This window comes from Hyla sarda, chromosome 1 (assembly GCF_029499605.1).
Source record: "Hyla sarda isolate aHylSar1 chromosome 1, aHylSar1.hap1, whole genome shotgun sequence".
Classification (NCBI taxonomy): domain Eukaryota; kingdom Metazoa; phylum Chordata; class Amphibia; order Anura; family Hylidae; genus Hyla; species Hyla sarda.
The window spans coordinates 208,351,424-208,371,687 of record NC_079189.1 but is presented as its reverse complement, the minus strand read 5'-3'; the positions used below and the strand labels follow the sequence as shown (position 1 = coordinate 208,371,687).

Here is a 20,264-nt window from a genome sequence, read left to right as displayed (position 1 = left end):
TGCTATAGCAGGGGTACTCAACAACTTTAAGTAGGGGTCCGCTTTTCCATGTCTGCCACCGGTAAAGGTTAACACCTGGTTCACACCTAGCGGCCGCAGTGCCATGCAAGAAGCGCTAGCTGGACAGGGAGCAGAGTGTTCCCTCACTCCGCCGGCGCACAGCTATTCATTTGTATCGGTGTCTTAAAGACACTGATGCACATGAATGCCGGGACAGCGGATGCCTCCTCCGAATGACTGGCGGCCGCCGTCTGGATCTGGACCGTGGTCCGCTAATTGAGTACCGCTGTTCTATAGATTGGTCTTCTCAAAGTACATGGCTACTATGCAGAATGTATGGTGGACTAAAAATCCATCATACAAAATCGTGGCTAAATAAGGGGGTGGTCTTCTCAAAAAAGCGGTCCTTTGGAGAGATTTAACTGGATGTTACTCATTGTTCTTCAATAAACCTTCCTTGATTTTCTCTTTTAAAGAATCTGCATGCTCATTCAGACACACAAGTTGGTCTTTTCACCTACTCCATTATCTGCCATAGGAGCAATATATCTTGGAAATCAGAGATTCGACTGCCTTGGATACCTTAGACCAGTGGTCTTCAACCTGCGGACCTCCAGGTGTTGCAAAACTACAATTCCCAGTTGTAGTTTTGCAACATCTGGAGGTCCGCAGGTTGAAGACCACTGCCTCAGACCATCTGACAGCTTTGCATGCTTTCAATAGAAATGTGCCTATGCATAGCACGACTCCCTGAAGTGAGTGCCTAAAACTATGAGCCTTTGGTGCAGCCTGTATCACAGTAAGGATTGCCCACCTCTTATTATAGGATATGCTAACACTGCAAATTTGTTTCTAAAGGGGAAACATTTTCCATGCAATCCTTGATGGAAATTCTGAGCGTAGCCTTTTGATACTTTGGACTACATTTATATTAGCAGTTTCTGGTGCAGATAAGCAGTATTTAGTCAAGGGGCTATTTGGCATATTGCATGTCCAATGCGCATTCCCAAGTAATACGCTCTGAATAAGGGACATGTTACTTATTCCATAATATTGAAAATGTGTGCTGAAAGAAAGAATCCACAATTCTTAGTGTTGGTGAAAATTGCATTTCATTTCTAGCCTTGTTTTTTTCACCGGAAACAACCAAAGAATTGTTTGTAAATTTGGTGTCTCCTGAATGCACCACTTTTCACACTGCAGCATCTCTTGACTCTTTTATGAATGTGAAGTTGGTTTATACTACCATTAGTCATACACTATTTCAATTTAATTCAGACAAATTCCACTTAAAAAGTAGAATTTTTTTCTTGGGGGGTGGGGGGGTGGGTGAGGTGAGCATACTGGATACATGGAGTCGTGTAAACATTTCTCTTGTGATAATTGTATTATAGAGTAAAGCAATTCTGGTCTTGGTATCTTTCTTTTTCAGGATATGTGAATGCTTTGGCAAATGAACATATAATCCATGTAGCATGTGGACAGGCACATAGTGTCGCCCTCAATAGCCAAGGTCAGCTCTTCTCATGGGGTGCTGGCAGTGAAGGACAGCTTGGTCATTCCATTACAGAGCATTCTGTTCCTGTTCCGAGGTATGAAGCTTCAGATCTGTATTGTAGTTTACTATACAATATCATACTACAGGAGAGGAGCATTTCTTTTCTCTTTTATATGGTAAATAGGAGTAGATTTGCTAATTTTTTTAATGACTGTTCCATAAAACAGTACTAGAATAAATGCAATTCCCTACAGATAATAAATAATGCAGTGCTTTTGGAAAGTTTTAATACCCTTTCACTTTTTTTTACATTTATTTATGTGGCATCCTACTGTATCAGTAGGTTAAATTAAGCCTTTTCTCAATACATATCATTAGAAAATTTAGTGGTTTCCATGGAAACTGGTTTTACTGTCAATTTAGCGGAGATAGATCTAGTGAGATTCTTCTCTGGAAGGTACCAACTATGAAGGGAAGCTGACTATTACAGCATCTGAATGGTAAAGTGGAGCCTTGTGCTTAGATTTAAACAGGATTAGGGCTAGGTTCATAATATGGAATCTCCAGCCTAAAGTATTCCATTCCCATAAAGGTCATTGTATTCTCCGATTCCTCCAAAAGAATGACCAAATTATTCTTACAGTCAAAGATTCAGAGGGTGACGGCACTGACTGACAGTCCCCAAGCTCCCACATGTCAGAAATTCTGTCATGTGCACTGTGCAGCAGAAACCCATTGACAGCAATAGGTTTCTGCTGCATTGGAATGTCTGAGCAGAATTTCAAAACCTAATTCTGCACGGAAATTCTGTACTGTGAACCCAGCCTAAAGGTAAGAAAATAAAGTCACCTGTTTTGGTTCACATTAAGAATTTCCCTATACTTTGCTCCATTCAGGTTTCCCTCAACCCAGACCAGTCTACCTGTCCCAGCTGCTGAAAAATACCCCCCACAGCTTGTTCTGCCACCACCAGGTTTCACTGTAGGGATGGTATTGGGCAGGTGATGAATAAAGTTTCACTTGTTTGATTAAAATTCCAAGAAAAACTGTGCAAAGTCAAAAACCATATTGTGAAAACCGGATGAAACCATACGCACATACGGTTCTGTACAGTTCCCATTGACTCCCATGTTTAAAAAAACGTATACGTTTTAATACGGTTTTCACCCGGACCAAAAACCGTGGTAGGCTATGGTTTTGGGTACGGGGAAAAAAACTGACAAAACCGTACAGGATGAAAAACGGACACAACCTGTTGCATCTTTTGGCATACAGTTTTCAATGGAGAGTCAATGCATATGGTTTTCAATATGGTTCCGTACGGATTTCAAACTGAAAGCATACGTGAACTGTATTGCAAAAACTTGGTGTGAATGCAGCCTAATCAAGCTTCAGTGGGTTAGGGAGCCTTACCTTCTGATAGTACTGCCTTCCTCTGCCTTTCTGCATACTTCGTTTTAGCTGTCTAAGGGTGCGTTCACAGTACGGAATTCCCGCGGAACTCCGCGAGCGGAATTCCATGGTGTGAACTTAACATTAGTGTGAATGGGTCTCCGCGAGACCCGTTCACACTGCAGAATTTCATCAGCGGACAATTCCGCAGCTGAAATTGTTCCGCACAAAGAAAGAACATGGTGACGGCTCAGTGCCCCACGACCCTAGCGCCGAAGAAACTTAGGCGGCGGCCACCAGGCGGAATCTCCGCTCACAGAATTCACCGAGCAGAGATTCCGCAGTGTGAATGCACCCTTAGGAGAAAAGACAATGGCCCAGATTTATCAAAGTGTGAGATAGGAAAGAGAGGTAATTTCCCACAGCAACCAATCACAGGTCAGCTAACAAGCTCTGGTAAAGTGAAACCTGAGCTGTGATTGGTTGCTGTGGGAAATTCCCTCTTTTTTTCTCTCACACAGTTTGATAAATCTGGACCATTGAGGTTAAGTGCTATCTTTCCAACATCATCTTTCAGCAGAAGCTGCTTTGGCAAGATAGGGCCATCAATCTGTCAATCTATTCATTAAAGGGGTTATCCCCAAATAGAAAAACAGAGCTAATGTATTCTGAAAACAGCATCACCATGTCCTTGGATTGTGTGTTTGGTATAAAAATTTGACTGCATTCACTTGTCGCAATATCACACACAACTTGAGGACAACCCATGGCTTTGTCTATTCGTACACGTGATGACAGGGATGACAGAGGAACCTGGGGGAAGGGGAAGGACTACAGAAACAAGAGACCATGAGGACTGCAATTTCTGATTGAATGAAAGACACAATTTTACAGAGAAAAGAGGGACCCTGTCCACATAGACTACCTTTTGAAGTTGGCATTAATCTGATTAGTATTTGCTAGTATGAACCCCCTAAATGATAGCATATCTTGCCTGGCTTATAGAGGGGGGTCCCTTGATCGAACCTATGGACATGTATACTTTATTCGTACATGTACAAGACTATATAAACCTTAAACCCTGTATTCCCACTGACATGGATTTAATATTTCCTGATCTAGGTTTTGTATGACATGTTTTCAGGGCACTAAAGCTTCTTTGGTTTATCCCTATTGTGGCAATCACTCAAATTGGAATATGACACTAAACAAGGAGTTATGGAGTATGTGCCAAATGAATCATAGTTGTGAAATGTGAACAAACAGTACAGAACACCTGATGGCTACCAGACTGAGGATGTCAATGGAATTCTATTATTGGAAAGCACATCCCAGCAAATAGCCCAGACCAAATGTAGATGTATTTTATGGCTGGATTAGGGTGCACTGCCAGCTTCACTTAAAATTCAGTGATTTATTCTGTGCATTCTTACATCAAGCTGGATACTTAAACACAGAAAAGATCAATCTATTTCTTATCAGTAACATCAGATTCTGAGCCAAATACAATGTAAAGTATAGGACAGTGATCTTCAACCTGGGGACCACCAGATGTTGCAAAACTACAACTCCCAGCATGCCCGGACAGCCGTTGGCTGTCCGGGCATGCCAGGAGTTGTAGTTTTGCAACATCTGGAGGTCCGCAGGTTGAAGACCACTGGTATAGGAGGTAGTGTACCCACAACTCCAGACCTGTCATCGCTCATCACCGCTGCCCCGGATGTCGCCCTCCATCGCTGTCGCCGCGTCCCCGGGGTGTCCCCGACGCTTCAGAACATCTCTGCTGCCCGCTATCCTTGCTCTCAGTCACAGCCATCATGTCGCTACGCACGCTGCTCCTATTAGATGACGGGACGGCGTGCGCGACGACGTGATGACGACGAAGGAGAGCGCCGGCCATGCAGGGGATTCTGGCACGGAGCTGACACCGAGGAGGCAGGTAAAGTCCCTCCCGGTGTCCTGTAAGCTGTTCGGGACGCCGCGATTTCACCGCGACGGTCCCGAACAGCCCGACTGAGCAGCCGGGTTAGTGTCACTTTTGCTTCAGACGCGGCGGGCAGCTTTGATCGCCGCATCTGAAGTGTTAATACAGGGCATCACTGCGATCGGTGATGCCCTGTATTAGCCCCGGGTCCCGGCCGTTGATGGCCGCAGGGACCGCCGCGATAGGACAAGGTTTTAATGTGTATTTGCCGTATAAGACGCACCAACTTTTCCCCCCCAGTTTTGGGGAAGAAAAAGTGCATCTTATACTGCGAAAAATACGGTAGATAAACAGTGTAGATCCCACACCAGAAATATTTTCCAGCCAAGTTCTCCACCATCTTCACATTTGGACATCACTAAAGAGTGAATGACAGCTTGGAACCAACCAATTTTGATGGGATCCACTGTGATGAAATTCAATATTCTATAAGAAAGATACATAGAAAGTTCAACAATACCCCAAATGGATCCAACAGACTTAACCTACTCAATCTTTGTTTCCTCAGACATATGTAGCACCATAAGTTTCTGGTGCCAACATTTTCTCCCTGTCGATAAAAATAAAATGCAGATATTATTTAAAGGGGTATTCTAGGCAAAAACTTTTTTTATATATCAATTGGCTCTGGAAAGTTAAACAGATTTGTAAATTACTTCTATTAAAAAATCTTAATCCTTCCAATAGTTATTAGCTTCTGAAGTTGAGTTGCTGTTTTCTGTCTAACTGCTTTCTGATGACTCACGTCCTGGGAGCTGTCCAGCTCCTATGGGGATATTTTCCCATCATGCAAGGGATATTCTCCCATCATGCACAGCTCCCGTGATGTGACATCATCATTGAGCAGTTAGACAGAAAACTTCAGAAGCTAATAACTATTGGAAGGTTTAAGATTTTTTAATAGAAGTAATTTACAAATCTGTTTAAAGGGTACCTCTCATCAAAAAAAACTTTTGATATATTATAGATTAATGTATGCAGAATAACTTTACAATTGCATGTTATTAAAAAATATGCTTCTTTCTATTTAATTTTCCACTTTGAAGAAATGACCACTAGGGGTCTCCCTACCAGTCCTGGCAGCAAGCATTTCAGACTCATGCTAGTCCTAAACACTACGAGCTGCCAGTCTGCTTTGTTCACAAAGGAGAACACTCAGAGCTGCCAGCCTGCTTTGTTCACAGCCTGTTTGGCTGTGAACAAAGCAGGCTGGCAGCTCTGAGTGTTTAGGACTCCAGCATGAAATGCTTGCTGACAGGACTGATCGGGAAAAATACAATAGAAAGAAGCATATTTTTCATTAACATGCTATTGGAAAGTTATTCAACATTCATTAATCTAAAATATATCAAAAGTTTATTTGATGAGAGGTACCCTTTAACTTTCCGGAGCCAGTTGATATATAAAAAAAAGTTTTTGCCTGGAATACCCCTTTAAGCCAAACAGACATTTAACTGCTGCATTGCTAAAATAGAGTGCGATGGGTACATCTTCAGTGGAGCAAGCAATAACTGTTATGCATAGAGTCTAACAGAAGCATAAGTGGGCATAGGAGGCATAGTTTATAGAAGACCCTCTGTTATTCCTGGAAAAGTATGAATAACTAGATAATTGAGTAATATTATTACTCTGTCAGAGGTGCGTGTCTGTACACACTATCCAACCAGAGCTGCTGATGCCAGACTGCAGTGACACATCCCATTGACTAGTGGAATGCTGATGCCAGACTGCAGTGACACACGCCATTGACAAGTGGAATGCTGATGCCAGACTGCAGTGACACACGCCATTGACAAGTGGAATGCTGATGCCAGACTGCAGTGACACATCCCATTGACTAGTGGAATGCTGATGCCAGACTGCAGTGACACACCCCATTGACTAGTGGAATGCTGATGCCAGACTGCAGTGACACACCCCATTGACTAGTGGAATGCTGATGCCAGACTGCAGTGACACATCCCATTGACTAGTGGAATGCTGATGCCAGACTGCAGTGACACATCCCATTGACTAGTGGAATGCTGATGCCAGACTGCAGTGACACATCCCATTGACTAGTGGAATGCTGATGCCAGACTGCAGTGACACATCCCATTAACTAGTGGAATGCTGATGCCAGACTGCAGTGACACATCCCATTGACAAGTGGAATGCTGATGCCAGACTGCAGTGACACATCCCATTGACAAGTGGAATGCTGATGCCAGACTGCAGTGACACATCCCATTAACTAGTGGAATGCTGATGCCCACTTGCCAGTTTATTCATATATTTTTAGGAGTAATAACAGAGAAACAACTCAATTCTGTGCTGTGCGAAAAGCTTTTTCAGAATTGTTATTTTATCTGGAATTCATGTATTTTCTTCAAAAGACTGTTAAGAGAGCTAGCAAATGTTCTTAAGTCTTTTAATGATGCTTAGAATGTTAAAGACACACTTATAATACTAAATGCTGTTTGTGTATTTGTTCTAGGCAAATAAAGAAGTTAAATCTACAGAAGATACTGCAGGTATCATGTGGAAACCAACACTGTTTGGCGCTTTCAGATGGTAGGACATCACCAACCAAATTCATTATCTTGGTTGTTAAAGTAAAAAAACACTTTTTTTATACAATGGCGCTCTATGGAAACAAAGTCTGGTGTGTACCTTTTGATAGAAAGCTCTGAGAAGGAGGCCTGGAAAGATAACTCTCCCCCAAATACTTTATGATGGAGAAATGTGTTCTTATTGTATGTTTGGGGAAAACTTTAATACTCTTTAATACCTTTTTACTTTTTCAGATGGACAACTATTTACTTGGGGCCAGAATAACCATGGACAATTAGGTCTGGGTCCTGGATTTACCCAACAGTCCAGTCCACAGGGTGTGAAATCTTTGGAAGGGATACCACTAGCTCAGGTCACAGCAGGAGGTTATCACAGTTTCGCCTTGTCCCTGTCTGGGGCTGTATTTGGCTGGGGAAAAAACAGTTCAGGGCAACTTGGCTTGAATGATGATCAAGGTAAATTAAAAAGTCTATTAAATCTAACTGGAAAATTGATGTGTATGTTACTACACAAGGGAAAAGTAAGGTGTATGTTACTGCACAAATGAATGGTTAAGGGTTGTGGCTTAATAGGAACAACTTGTGTATGGTGCCAAAAAGTATAATAAAGCAATTTACTGTTATTACCCACAGTGCAGAGATCTTCCATATTAGTTGTGCTCTCCCCCTTGTAAGCTTTGATGTCCCGTCATGGGCTCTGAAAATAAGTCTGCTCCATCCCTCCACCAACTCTCCCAGGGACAAGGCCAGTGAAGTAAAGGGGGAAGTAGGTATTACTGTTCATTAGATTTAACACTCCTTAAAGTGTCAAAAAAATGTTTTAGATCAACTGCCCCCATAAAGTTAAACAGATTAAAATCTTAATCCTACCAGTAATCAGCTTCTGAATTTTTTTTTCTTTTTTCATTTTACAAAAAGAAAATACAAATACATGAATTCATATAAACTACTGCATACACAATTTTTTATACTTAACCCCCCATTTCCACAAATAGCTCAAACTTTCCATTTATTCCACCCTACATATTATTTCATATCTTTTTATTTGTTCGACCACATTACTCCATTCTTTTTATTTGGTGCCACAGGTGCAAACCCCTTTTTAAGGATAAGTATTTTAGTTATACCTAACAGTTTAAGAATTTTTTTATTATTTTTAATTTTTTTCAATCCTATTCCCAAAATGGCGGTTCTAGCGTTATAATCTACCTTTACTTTTTAGATGTTGCTCTATCTTCCCATATATTTCTGACCACACTTTTGAAACTGAACGCAGCCCCAAAGCATATGAATTAAGTCTGCGTTTCCCGCCTGACATTTTGGGCACTCTGCATACTTTCATTTACCAATATTGTGTAGAAATTTTGGTGTGTATGGGAGCCTATGTATAATTTTTATTAATGAGTTTTATGGTTTACATTTACCGAGGATTTACTTATATTATTGAAAACGTCTTCCCAATCTTCAGTACTTATAGGGCCAACTTCCTGTGACCATTTGTTTTTCCTTTGCAGTCCTTTTTACCATTGAGGCCTTCACTATCCCTTTATATATTCTTCCTAGTATCTTTTTACAGTTTACTTGAATGGTAAGTATGCAATCCATTAATTCATGGTTGCAAACCTTCCATCTAGGGTTATTTCTGTCCTAATCCCAGGCACTGCAAACCTGTAAATAAAAAAATTAAATAAAAAAAATTACCCACTCTTAAATTATATTTATCTACCAGTGTATCCCAATTTTCAAGTGTTCTATCTGTGACTAAATTCTTTACTCTTTTCACCTCCTTCTGTTCCCAATTAAAATAATCCTTTAATGTATATATTTCCGGAAAATTCCCATTCTCCCATATCAGTGTATAAACTAAACTTCCTTAATACCAAGCATTTTCCTTGTGAATTCCCATATCTTATTAAACATTTTACCTACATGAGTTTTATTTACACTTTTGTGCATCAATCTACCACCTTCCAATAATTCATAGACAGTGCCCTCCCTACAATCTAATTTAGTGAAGAAAATTTTCAGCATATCCACTTCCATACCCATAAACTCTATTTGTGCTGCTATTTAATACCATTTTAGCATTGGAATACCCATTCCACCTTCTTTAAGTAATGGGATCAGAAATTTAGCTCTCATGTGAGTGTGTTTTCGTCCCCATACCAATTAGTTAATTTCCCTCTGTAGCCCTTTAAAAAATGTATCGCTTTTCCATGTCGGCGCTGCTCTAGTAAAATGATGTGACATTGGAAGTATTATCATCTTTGTCAATAGTACTCTACCCGCCATATTGATGGGAAGTTTATTCCAGATTGTGATTTTATCCCTTATTTTCCTTTTGAGAGGTTTTACGTTCAGTTATGTAAATTCCTCTGTTTTGCTAGTGATTTTTAGTCCCCAAATTTTCAAGATTACGGTATCTCCTTTCTGAATCATTAGTATCCATTTAATGACCGCCTTCCTCCCTTAATCCAATATCATAGGTCCCGATTTACCCTAATTTATCATAAATCCTGATAGATTACCATAATCTTCTATGAGACAAATAATCTTTGGAATCTTATTCTCGGGGTCTTTGATGAATAACACTATGTCATCAGCATATAACATTTCCCATTAATGCCAAATCCCTTAAATATATCAGTTTCTCTTATTTCCTGCGCCAGTGGTTCCACATACAAAGCGAACAGCAGAGGGGACAGCGGACATCCTTGTCTTGTTCTCCTCTCCAGTTCCAATGTGCCTCCTGTCACTCTATTATTCAAATTAATTTTTGCTTTTGGAGTGTTGTACATAGTTGTCACTGCTCTCAAATCTTCTCCCCCAGGCTCATGTGTTTAACTTTAAATCAGTTTCTGAAGTTGAGTTGTTCTTTTCTGTCTGACAACAATGCTCTCTGCTGACACTTCTGTCTGTCTCAGGAACTGTCCAGAGGAGGAGAGGTATTCTATGGGGAATTGCTTCTACTCTGGACAGTTTCTGAGACAGTCAGAGGTGTCAGCAGAGAGCACTGACGTCAGACAGAAAACCACAACTCAACTTCAGCAGCTGATTAGTACTGGTAGGATTAAGATTTTTTTAATAGAAGTTATTTACAAATCTGATTAATTTTCTGGAGCCAGTTGATATGAAAAAAATGTTTTCACTGGAATGCCCCTTTAAATAAGGTAGCAGGAAGTTGTTCTCAGTCACAGTAGTTTCCACCAGAACAGGCTTCCTCTTGCCTTATCCAATGAGTCATAAATCTAATGAACAGTAATACCAGTTCCCCCCTTCACATCACTGGTCTTGTCCCATGCTGATAGGAAGGAAGAAGGATACTTCTTTCAGAGCCTGGGATGTGACGTCACAGATTATGAGGGAAATAGCACAGGTGATATTGAAGACCTCTTTAGGAAGTGCTGGAATTCTTCTTTGTATTGTTTTGTGTATATTCTATGTTTATTTATGTGTTCCTTTTGTTAGCTGCATACATGTGTCAAAAGTTTATCTGTCGGGAGTGTTCACACCCCCAATATCTAAAACAAGCCGAGAGAAGCATTTTGTTATGAGCTTCACTCCCTGGCTTGCTGTGATCTCCATCTCAATGCACAAGACAAGCTCCAATATAAGTCTGTAGATCTTATCTCATGCAGCGAGACGAGAAGTTAAGCGCATAACCTCATAGTCTTCCCTGCTTGTTTTATATATTGGTGGGGGTCTGAACACTCAGATGCTGGCTGATCAAAATTTTGACCTGTCTCTGCAGTATTTCAAAAGTTTTTCTCATGACAGGGACACTTTGAAGAAGGTCTGTGTCTGGGAGATTGCAAATGTGTTTTTCACCTATATAATTGTAATATTTTGATTTATAATATGTATATACATGCCATGAACTGGTTGTAACAAGAATAAGCTATGCATACGTTATATGGATCACTGCCTTTAGTGACATAAAGTGTGTGTAAAGAATTAGTAAGATCTTGCTGAACCTATAAGCACTATATAGAACAAGTGTTCACTCCCTATACCTGCAGTCATTATAGCCTAATCATCATCTTTTTAACTACTTTTGCAGTCCGGGTATCGCCATGTCATGTAAAGCCTTTACGCTCCCAGAAAGTTGTGTATATTAGTTGTGGGGAAGAGCACACGGCAGTCCTAACAAAGGTAATGGCAACTTAATATTCATAGAAAAAAAATATTATATATATTTGTTCAGTGGGAGGTCAGTGTCTATGCTTTTTGTTCTAGACTGGAGGACTGTTTACATTTGGAGCTGGGGACCATGGACAGCTGGGACATGACTCGGTTCACAATGAGATCAATCCCAGGCGTGTACTAGAACTGATGGGCAGTGAAGTTTCTCAGATTGCATGCGGAAGGTGAGAATACATTCTGTAAATGCAGAGGTGTTCTGACACTGGATACCCAGTCTAGATCCTATGCGCCATGTTTTACATAGGACTGCTGGGAATGCTTATGGTTACTATGGTACAGAAAAAGATGGTTACATGACAGGAATACCTCTGCTACATCTGTACACCAGGACCTATTTGTGTGTAATTGTACATACTGTAACATTAACCTATAGAGTCCCTTCCCCTATGTAGGCTCAAAATACCAATAAGAAATGGAGGGTTATACAAAATGCAAACATAAACACCTACAGGCCCATAAAGCACATAAAAATACCTCCAAACAAGAAAGTAGATTTTATAATTATGACAAATCTTTATTCATATACAAAAAACATTTAAAAACATGCATATGGAATCACACATGAATGGGAAAAATACATGGATACTGGGATGAAAGTCCTGATATTGTTAACAGCTGTATGTCTGTATTAAAGTTGTGCTACAGAAAATAGGTAAGGATAAAAGATGCAGTATAGAACATAACTTGAGCAAAAATTTCAAGGGCAACAACTCCTGAGAAGATCCTGGATAAAGCCTATCTTGGCGAAACGCAACGAAGTTTGGTGTGAAACTGGTGTAAGTCCTGTCAGCTGTATGTATCTGTAGCTACATCTCTATTTATTACATCATTGTTCCTAGAATGCTGCTGCAATTCAGCAAGTACTGTTAAGTTGCACTATTGCACTTTATCTCTATGTCAGTCCCTGACCTGTTCTGTGATATATCTTAACTAAATATATCCACTCTTGTTCTTCTCAGGAGCTGTTGCACTTGAAATGTGTGCTTACGGTAAATTATGTTCTATGCTGCATCTTTTATCCCTACCTAATACAGACATACAGCTGTTTACAATATCAGGACTTTCATCCCAGTATCCATGTATTTTTCCCATTCATGTGTGATTCCATATGCATGTTTTTAAATGTTTTTTTGTATATGAATAAAGATTTGTCATCATTATAAAATCTACTTTCTTGTTTGGAGGCATTTTTGTGCTCTTTATGCGCCTGTAGGTGTTTAATACTGTAACATTATACAAACACAACATTGTTAAAGGGGTATTTTTTTTTTTTTTTTTTAACAGTAGGCTTGTGGTGATTTTACCATAAAGAGAAACCATACTCACCTGCCCCAATTCCCTGCAACTGCTGTTTCAATGGCTTCTTGTTCCCACTGCTCACTACGGCTTCCAGCTTCCTCTGACATGTCACCCCTGCAGAAAATGTCTGCTCAGCCATTCACTGGCCATAGCAACTTTTTGTTCCCAAAATTAAGAGCTGCCGATTATATTGACTGATTTGACTGGTGGGAATCCAGGTGCAGAAGTACGTAGCTGAGCTTCGCTTTCTATAAAGTCTTGCACCACTTGCTCCACTTTACGAGCAAAGCTCGATTGGTGCCAAGCAGAAAAGAATGCATAGGCTAGTCAATCTTGTCCAATCCAACAAAAGAGCTACTTTGTAGCCTTTCTATAAATCTATACACCACTCACTCCACTCTCTGAGCAGAGCTAGAGGTGCTAAACAGCAATAAACTGGGATAGCATTCAGCTGAGCACTTCTACCTGCTCGATAAAGCAATCCATGTCGGTCGCAGCTCCCAGACCCTCACTAGGTAAAACTTCATACATGTATCTATGACATGTCAAAATGTTTACAAATGCTAAATATTACTTACTATGTATTTACATAGAGTCATTATAATCACTTTGCTTGGATGATAAAAAGGTTTCTCTCGATCTTTGTGCATTTCAAAAGTCTACTTTTAGGTTTTCCACTAAGCTACCTAAGGTCAAAAAAAAAAAAGTACAGTTTAATGTTAAAATAGGTCTTAATCCATAATCTGATTTGAGCCCAGGCCCTAACTTTGAATCTGACCCAATACTGAAAGTTAAACCAGTCAATTGCTAATCTTCTATGATGGATCATTCTGTGAATCTATTCTACAAGGGTTATACACTCTTACTTTGGGAACATACCTCCTACCCATATCTCAGCATTTTGGAAGGTTCTGTGTGAATACTATGTTGAGCTTTCATGATATTTATCACTTTTAAAGTAATATATTTTTCAGAGGTCGGGTTATATTTGGCAGCAAAAACTGTTATTTTTTTTAAAGTTAATGGCCCTGATTTACTAAGAGTGGATTGTAATTTTCTTTATGTTTATTTATTTTCCAACAGATATTTTTCCACGGTATTTACTATAGTTTCCTTACATTTTTCACTTTTCCCTACATTTTGCTTTTTTTACATCTGCTCTGATCTGTGGGGTTTTCCTCAGCTCAAATCCATCACATTTTCTGTGGAAACCTCAGTAAATATTTTGGTGTTTTTACGATAATGACAGGGCCACACCCCTTTTTTTTAGAGACCACACCCCCTTACCCAACTGCCATGCCCTTTTTTCGAGTTTTCTCAGTGAAATGCGCCAGAATGTGGCCCACAGCTTGACAAGGTCGGTTTACAATAGTAAATCAGGGCCAATTTGTTGGAAGAAGTTAAAATGACAGAAGCAAGGATCTGAGCAACTTTGGCCAGATCATTTTGGCTAGACATTTGGGTCTGCATATCTCCAACACAGCAATTCTTGTGTATCCCAGTATGCATTAGCCAACCAAAGTATGCATTAACTAACCAACAAAATTGGTCCACTTAAAATACAGCTAATGAACCAGAGACAGTGGTGGACAGTCAAGGCACATTTTATATATGTAGCAGCATTGGCTAGTCTGGTGCAATTCCACAGAATGAGCTACTCTAGCTTTAAAAAAGCAAAAACTAAAACAAAAAGTCAGTGCCTACGCTGACCCTGTCAACTGCCGACAGTGTCTACATTGAGCATGCAAATATTTTAATTGGACCAATGTGTAGGGGAAGACTGTGGTCTGGTCTGATAAATCACATTTTCTTTTGCAATATTGACAGCCAGGTGCATGTTCATTGCTTACCTCTGGAGGAAATAGCACCAAAGTGCATTGTGGGAAGAAGGAAGGCTGGAGGGGGGCAGTGTGAAACCCTGGATTCTGGGAACCATGTTGATTTTACTAAGGGATTGGAGCTTGTTTACACAACAGCTTAGGCCATCAAATAACCTTGGTACCAGATTCCACAGGACACATTCAAAGATCTCTTGGCATCCATGACTCCATAGGTCAGAGCTGTTTTGCCTGCTTGAGGAGCATATGCACAGTATTTTACTGCTGTGGCAGATTGGTGTAGTTGGTTTGGTAACAAGCAAATGTTTTCTGGAACAATGTTGTAAACATATGAAAATATAAGAACCGTAAGGGACCAAGAAATTTAGTTAAAAGACAAACAAAAAACTGCCCTACTAAAAGAAAGATGCTTGGAAAATATAGAGGCATCACTGAGAAAGAAGTGCTGCTGTTTAGAATAGGCTAGTTGGGGGTGGGATGTATTGGTCTCCAGAAATGTAGAAGCAAATGACTTAGATATATATTTTTTATACATAGTTGTGGTAGAACTAGATTTCTCCCTTGTAGTAAGTGATGGTATTTCTCTAGGATATTGCATCTTTTATCATAGGGGTCAGACAGACAATACAGGTATACCCCTTTTAAGATGTGGAAAAAAATTACAAACTTTTATACTGTAGTTTGGAATATCTTTAAAGGACAGTTAAAGAGCATCTTTTAAAGTGTAACATTATATGTATATTTGTAATGCACATTGGTTAAAATTGTGTATATTTTTGTTCCTGCAGCTATTTCCAGTGTGTCTCTTAAACAGGAAGTGTGAGTTGACAAGCAGGGCTCTGTGCAGTGAGGGCAAGCAGGGTTCTGTATACTGAGGACAAGCAGGGCTCTGTGCAGTGAGGACAAGCAGGGCTCTGTGCAGTGAGGCTCTGTGACATGCTCCCGGCTAACACATCAGGATGACTGACAAGCCAGGAGCCTGCACAGAGCCCTGCCTGTCCGGCCCTCACTTCCTCTATTTGGTCTATTACGCACAGGTAATAGCTGCAGGGACAACGTTTTTTCACCCTTAAAAATATACACATTTGTTAACCAATTTATATTACAAATATAATAATAATAAATATAATGGTATTATCTACATTATATTAACCCCTTAACGACGCAGGACGTATATTTACGTCCTGCGCCGTCTCCCGCGATATGAAGCGGGATCGCGCCGAGATCCCGCATCATATCGCGTGGGTCCCGGCGCTAATCAACGGCCGGGACCCGCGGCTAATACCACACATCGCCGATCGCGGCGATGTGCGGTATTAACCCTTTAGAAGCGGCGGTCAAAGCTGACCGCCGCTTCTAAAGTGAAACTGAAAGTATCCCGGCTGCTCAGTCAGGCTGTTCGGGACCGCCGCGGTGAAATCGCGGCGTCCCGAACAGCTGATCGGACACCGGGAGGGCTCTTACCTGCCTCCTCGGTGTCCGATCGACGAATGACTGCTCCGTGCCTGAGATCCAGGCAGGAGCAGTCAAGCGCCGATAATGCTGATCACAGGCGTGTTAATACACGCCTGTGATCAGGATGAGAGATCAGTGTATGCAGTGTTATAGGTCCCTATGGGACCTATAACACTGCAAAAAAAAAAGTAAAAAAAAAGTGTTAATAAAGGTCATTTAACCCCTTCCCTAATAAAAGTTTGAATCACCCCCCTTTTCCCATAAAAAAAATAAAACAGTGTAAAAAAAAATAAAAATAAACATATGTGGTATCGCCGCGTGCGTAAATGTCCGAATTATAAAAATATATCATTAATTAAGCCGTACGGTCAATGGCGTACGCGCAAAAAAATTCCAAAGTCCAAAAAAGCGTATTTTGGTAACTTTTTATAACATTAAAAAGTGATCAAAAAGTCAGATCAAAACAAAGATCATACCAATAAAAACTTCAGATCACGGCGCAAAAAATGAGTCCTCATACCGCCCCGTACGTGGAAAAATAAAAAAGTTAGGGGTCAGAAGATGACATTTTTAAACGTATAAATTTTCCTGCATGTTGTTATGATTTTTTCCAGAAGTGCGACAAAATCAAACCTATATAAGTAGGGTATCATTTTAACCGTATGGACCTACAGAATAATGATAAGGTGTAATTTTTACTGAAATATGCACTGCGTAGAAACGGAAGCCCCCAAAAGTTACAAAATGGCGTTTTTTTTTCGATTTTGTCGCACAATGATTTTTTTTTCCGTTTCGCCGTGCATTTTTGGGTAAAATGACTAATGTCACTGGAAAGTAGAATTGGTGATGCAAAAAATAAGCCATAATATGGATTTTTAAGTGGAAAATTGAAAGGGTTATGATTTTTAAAAGGTAAGGAGGAAAAAAACGAAAGTGCAAAAACGGAAAAACCCTGAGTCCTTAAGGGGTTAAACATTTTTGCTAACAACTGGTACACTTTAAACAGATCTGTAAATTATTTCTATTTAAAAATCTTATTCCTTCCAGTACTTATCAGCTGCTGTATATTACAGAGAAAAGTGTGTAGTTCTTTCCACTCTGACCACAGTGCTCTCTGCTTACACCTCTGTCTGTGTCAGGAACTGTCCAGAGCAGGAGCAAATCCCCATAGCAAACCTATCCTGCTCTGGACAGCTCCTGGCATGGACAAAGGTTTCAGCAGAGAACACTGTGGTCAAACTGGAGAGAACTTTACAGCTTCCTCTGGAGCATACCGCAGCTGATAAGTACTGGAAGGATTAAGATTTTTAAAAAGTAATGTACAAACCAGTTTCTTTTTCCTCCAGAGTACCCCTTTTAAAGGTAAGTCCTTGTAATGCTTGTGAACTAATGAGCAGGCTGGAAATCTTGCCATCCTCAAGGTTGGACTTGGGTAAATAGCATTTTAAAATGATACTGTTTGTATCTTTTCTGGGTAGAGCAACTTGGGTAATGGAATGTACTGCTACTTTTTAACTTGTGTTTCAAATTTGCCAACATCAGCAGTTCAGTAATATTTCTTTGGTAAGCCTCCTTTTACATATCTGTAAATATAGGGAAGCAACAATGCTGTGCTGGATTCATCATCTAACAGAGACCACCAGTACCTGACTGACACCATTGAAATATAATGGGGTTTATCGGGCTCTGTTGTTGTTTCTGTTGTTATGATGGGAAAATTAGCCGCACTACGGGTTACAAGAATTAAACTAAACCCCAGAAAAGTAAGGGGGAAATGAAGGGGTTAATAAAGTTTTTGCATCGGTAAAAATATTTTTGTTGACGTTTAGGTAGGGGAAGATACTTTCTGTTAAACTAATCATTCTTATTATTAAGTTTACTATTATAATTATCATTATTAATACATACATTCTTTTTTTTTGCTTCCAGACAGCACACTATCGCCTTTGTGCCTTCTTCAGGTGTTCTTTATGCATTTGGATGTGGAGAACATGGCCAGCTTGGTATTGGATCCACAAGTAATGGCATTTGTCCCACAGCAGTAAAAGGGACTTGTTCCCCTTGCAATGTACAGATCCCAACTTTAGTAGGTTAGTATGCATTGTGAGCACTTTTCCCTTGTGTATACAGTAACGGAGGCTAATGCATATTTTCTTACACACGTGTGTCCAGATATATTCAGGAATATTTATTTTATACATTTTTACCTGGAGTATACTACACTGATGAGCAGTTTAAAGCTTTTGGGATGGGGGGGGGGGGGTTATCATTGTTGTGTTTTAGAAAATGTGTTTTGAAATCATTAACTTTTGCTTTTGCTTTGCTTACATGGGACATATTTATCATACTATCACAGGGGGGTTCATAAATTTGGTGCATGTAAGCAAAAAAAACAATAAATCACTTCAGGAAAACCATTTGAAATGATTCCTCCTCTTCTCTGTGACAGAATTTTTCCCAGCTTGCAATGCGGCCGAGACCTGACTTGATAATTCCATTACTACTGCAAAATAAAAACTGAAATTGTTTTTGCAAGCTCATTTGTATATTTTTGTTTCCAGACCAAAATAGTAAAAAAAAAATACATTGACGCGAGTGCAACGTTTAAAGGGGTTATCCACCATAAGGTGATTTTAGTACGTACCTCGTAGACAGTAATGGACATGCTTAAGAAGGATCTGCGCTTGTCTTGGGGCTAAATGGCTATGTTGTGAGATTACCATAACACTGTGGCTAGCTTTTTGTGAACTGCTATTTCCTGTTTGACTTTTCTTTTTTTGACTACAAATCCCACAATTCCATTATCCTCCCTCCCACACATCAGCCACCCCACCCATTGAAACCTAAATGAGCTGCAGACCTGTGGTTTTCAATCAGGGGGCCTACAGCTGTTGCATTAGTTGCAGATTGATCCCTCCACCCATTAAAGCAGAAAGGCTTCCTGTCATCAGCTGACTAGAGAGTCAGGTCTCGGCCGCATTGCAAGCTGGGAAAAATGAGACAACAGTCATTTTGTATGCTGTTAAAAATAAATAGTGGGGTGAAAATCACATAAGAATTGTGAGAAAACCGTCACACACAGGTACAGACCCTATATTATGAACTACACTAACTTTACAACCCCTGTAGGATAGTCAAATAAAAAAAAATCCTGGAATACCCCTTTAATGCACCAAATATAAGAAAAGAAAAAAAAGTTTTATAGGCAATGATAAATGTCTCCCTTTGTGTTTCAAGGTGTTAGATAAATCTTTTCTAGATCCATTGCATTGACTCTACAGTTACCCTGTTTTTTTTTTTCTCCTTAACAGATCAATCTTTGTTCAGCATCATCAAACATGTTTTCTCTGGATGGAATAAAACATTTGTGATTTGTTCAAAGCCAGAGGTGAGTTATGATCTTTTTATTTTTCCCCTACAGTAATTTTCTTTTTTTAATATATATAAGGCTATGTTCGCATCATGTTTGGGCTCTACATCAGAGGTATGCTTTGGAATATAGGCACCAAAGGTATTCTGACTTATACTGTGGTGTACTAGCAGCAGGTCTATTCACTTTACTGGACCTAGTAACTATATTTGGTCCTTTTTCTTAATGTATGTCTTTATTTTTGAAAGACTCAAAAGGTCATTAAAGTACTCTATTGAGTCCTGTAAAATAAAAATTTGTAGATTAGGTTTAATAAAGTGAATGAGTACGCCACTTGCTAAATTCACTTAATAGCGATAGCATATTTTTCAGATGCACTATTTCTCTTTTTACCTTCATCACACTATGACTCATGATCTCGAACTACAAGAATATATACACAATTACCCTTCTTTTAGATAATTCCTGACATACTATATATGTGTTACCCTTTCAAAGGCACACAGTGTTAGGAAGCAGGCCGTAAAAGTCTTGAGAAGACTCGCTGATCCAGGCATTTATTGTGATAGCCTGATTTGACATCGGCAACTTTCAGAATGCTGAGATGCATTGATGTATTTATTTTTCAGTAATATGAACTATGCTACTATGTATAAAGAAATGATGATCACTT

The 20,264-nt window shown here is 39.7% G+C and overlaps 1 protein-coding gene across 13 annotated transcripts in view; it reads left to right on the top strand.

Annotated features, from left to right (window-relative positions):
- Positions 1-20,264, top strand: part of HERC3 (HECT and RLD domain containing E3 ubiquitin protein ligase 3) — a 179,786-nt gene that overhangs the window by 123,859 nt on the left and 35,663 nt on the right. For all 13 annotated transcript variants that reach the window (XM_056567731.1, XM_056567706.1, XM_056567715.1 and 10 more), the window contains 7 exons: positions 1,433-1,592; positions 7,351-7,427; positions 7,661-7,882; positions 11,487-11,578; positions 11,663-11,793; positions 18,151-18,311; positions 19,533-19,609. In XM_056567731.1, the coding sequence (XP_056423706.1) occupies positions 1,433-1,592; positions 7,351-7,427; positions 7,661-7,882; positions 11,487-11,578; positions 11,663-11,793; positions 18,151-18,311; positions 19,533-19,609 (920 nt within the window). The remainder of the gene's footprint in view (positions 1-1,432; positions 1,593-7,350; positions 7,428-7,660; positions 7,883-11,486; positions 11,579-11,662; positions 11,794-18,150; positions 18,312-19,532; positions 19,610-20,264) is intronic.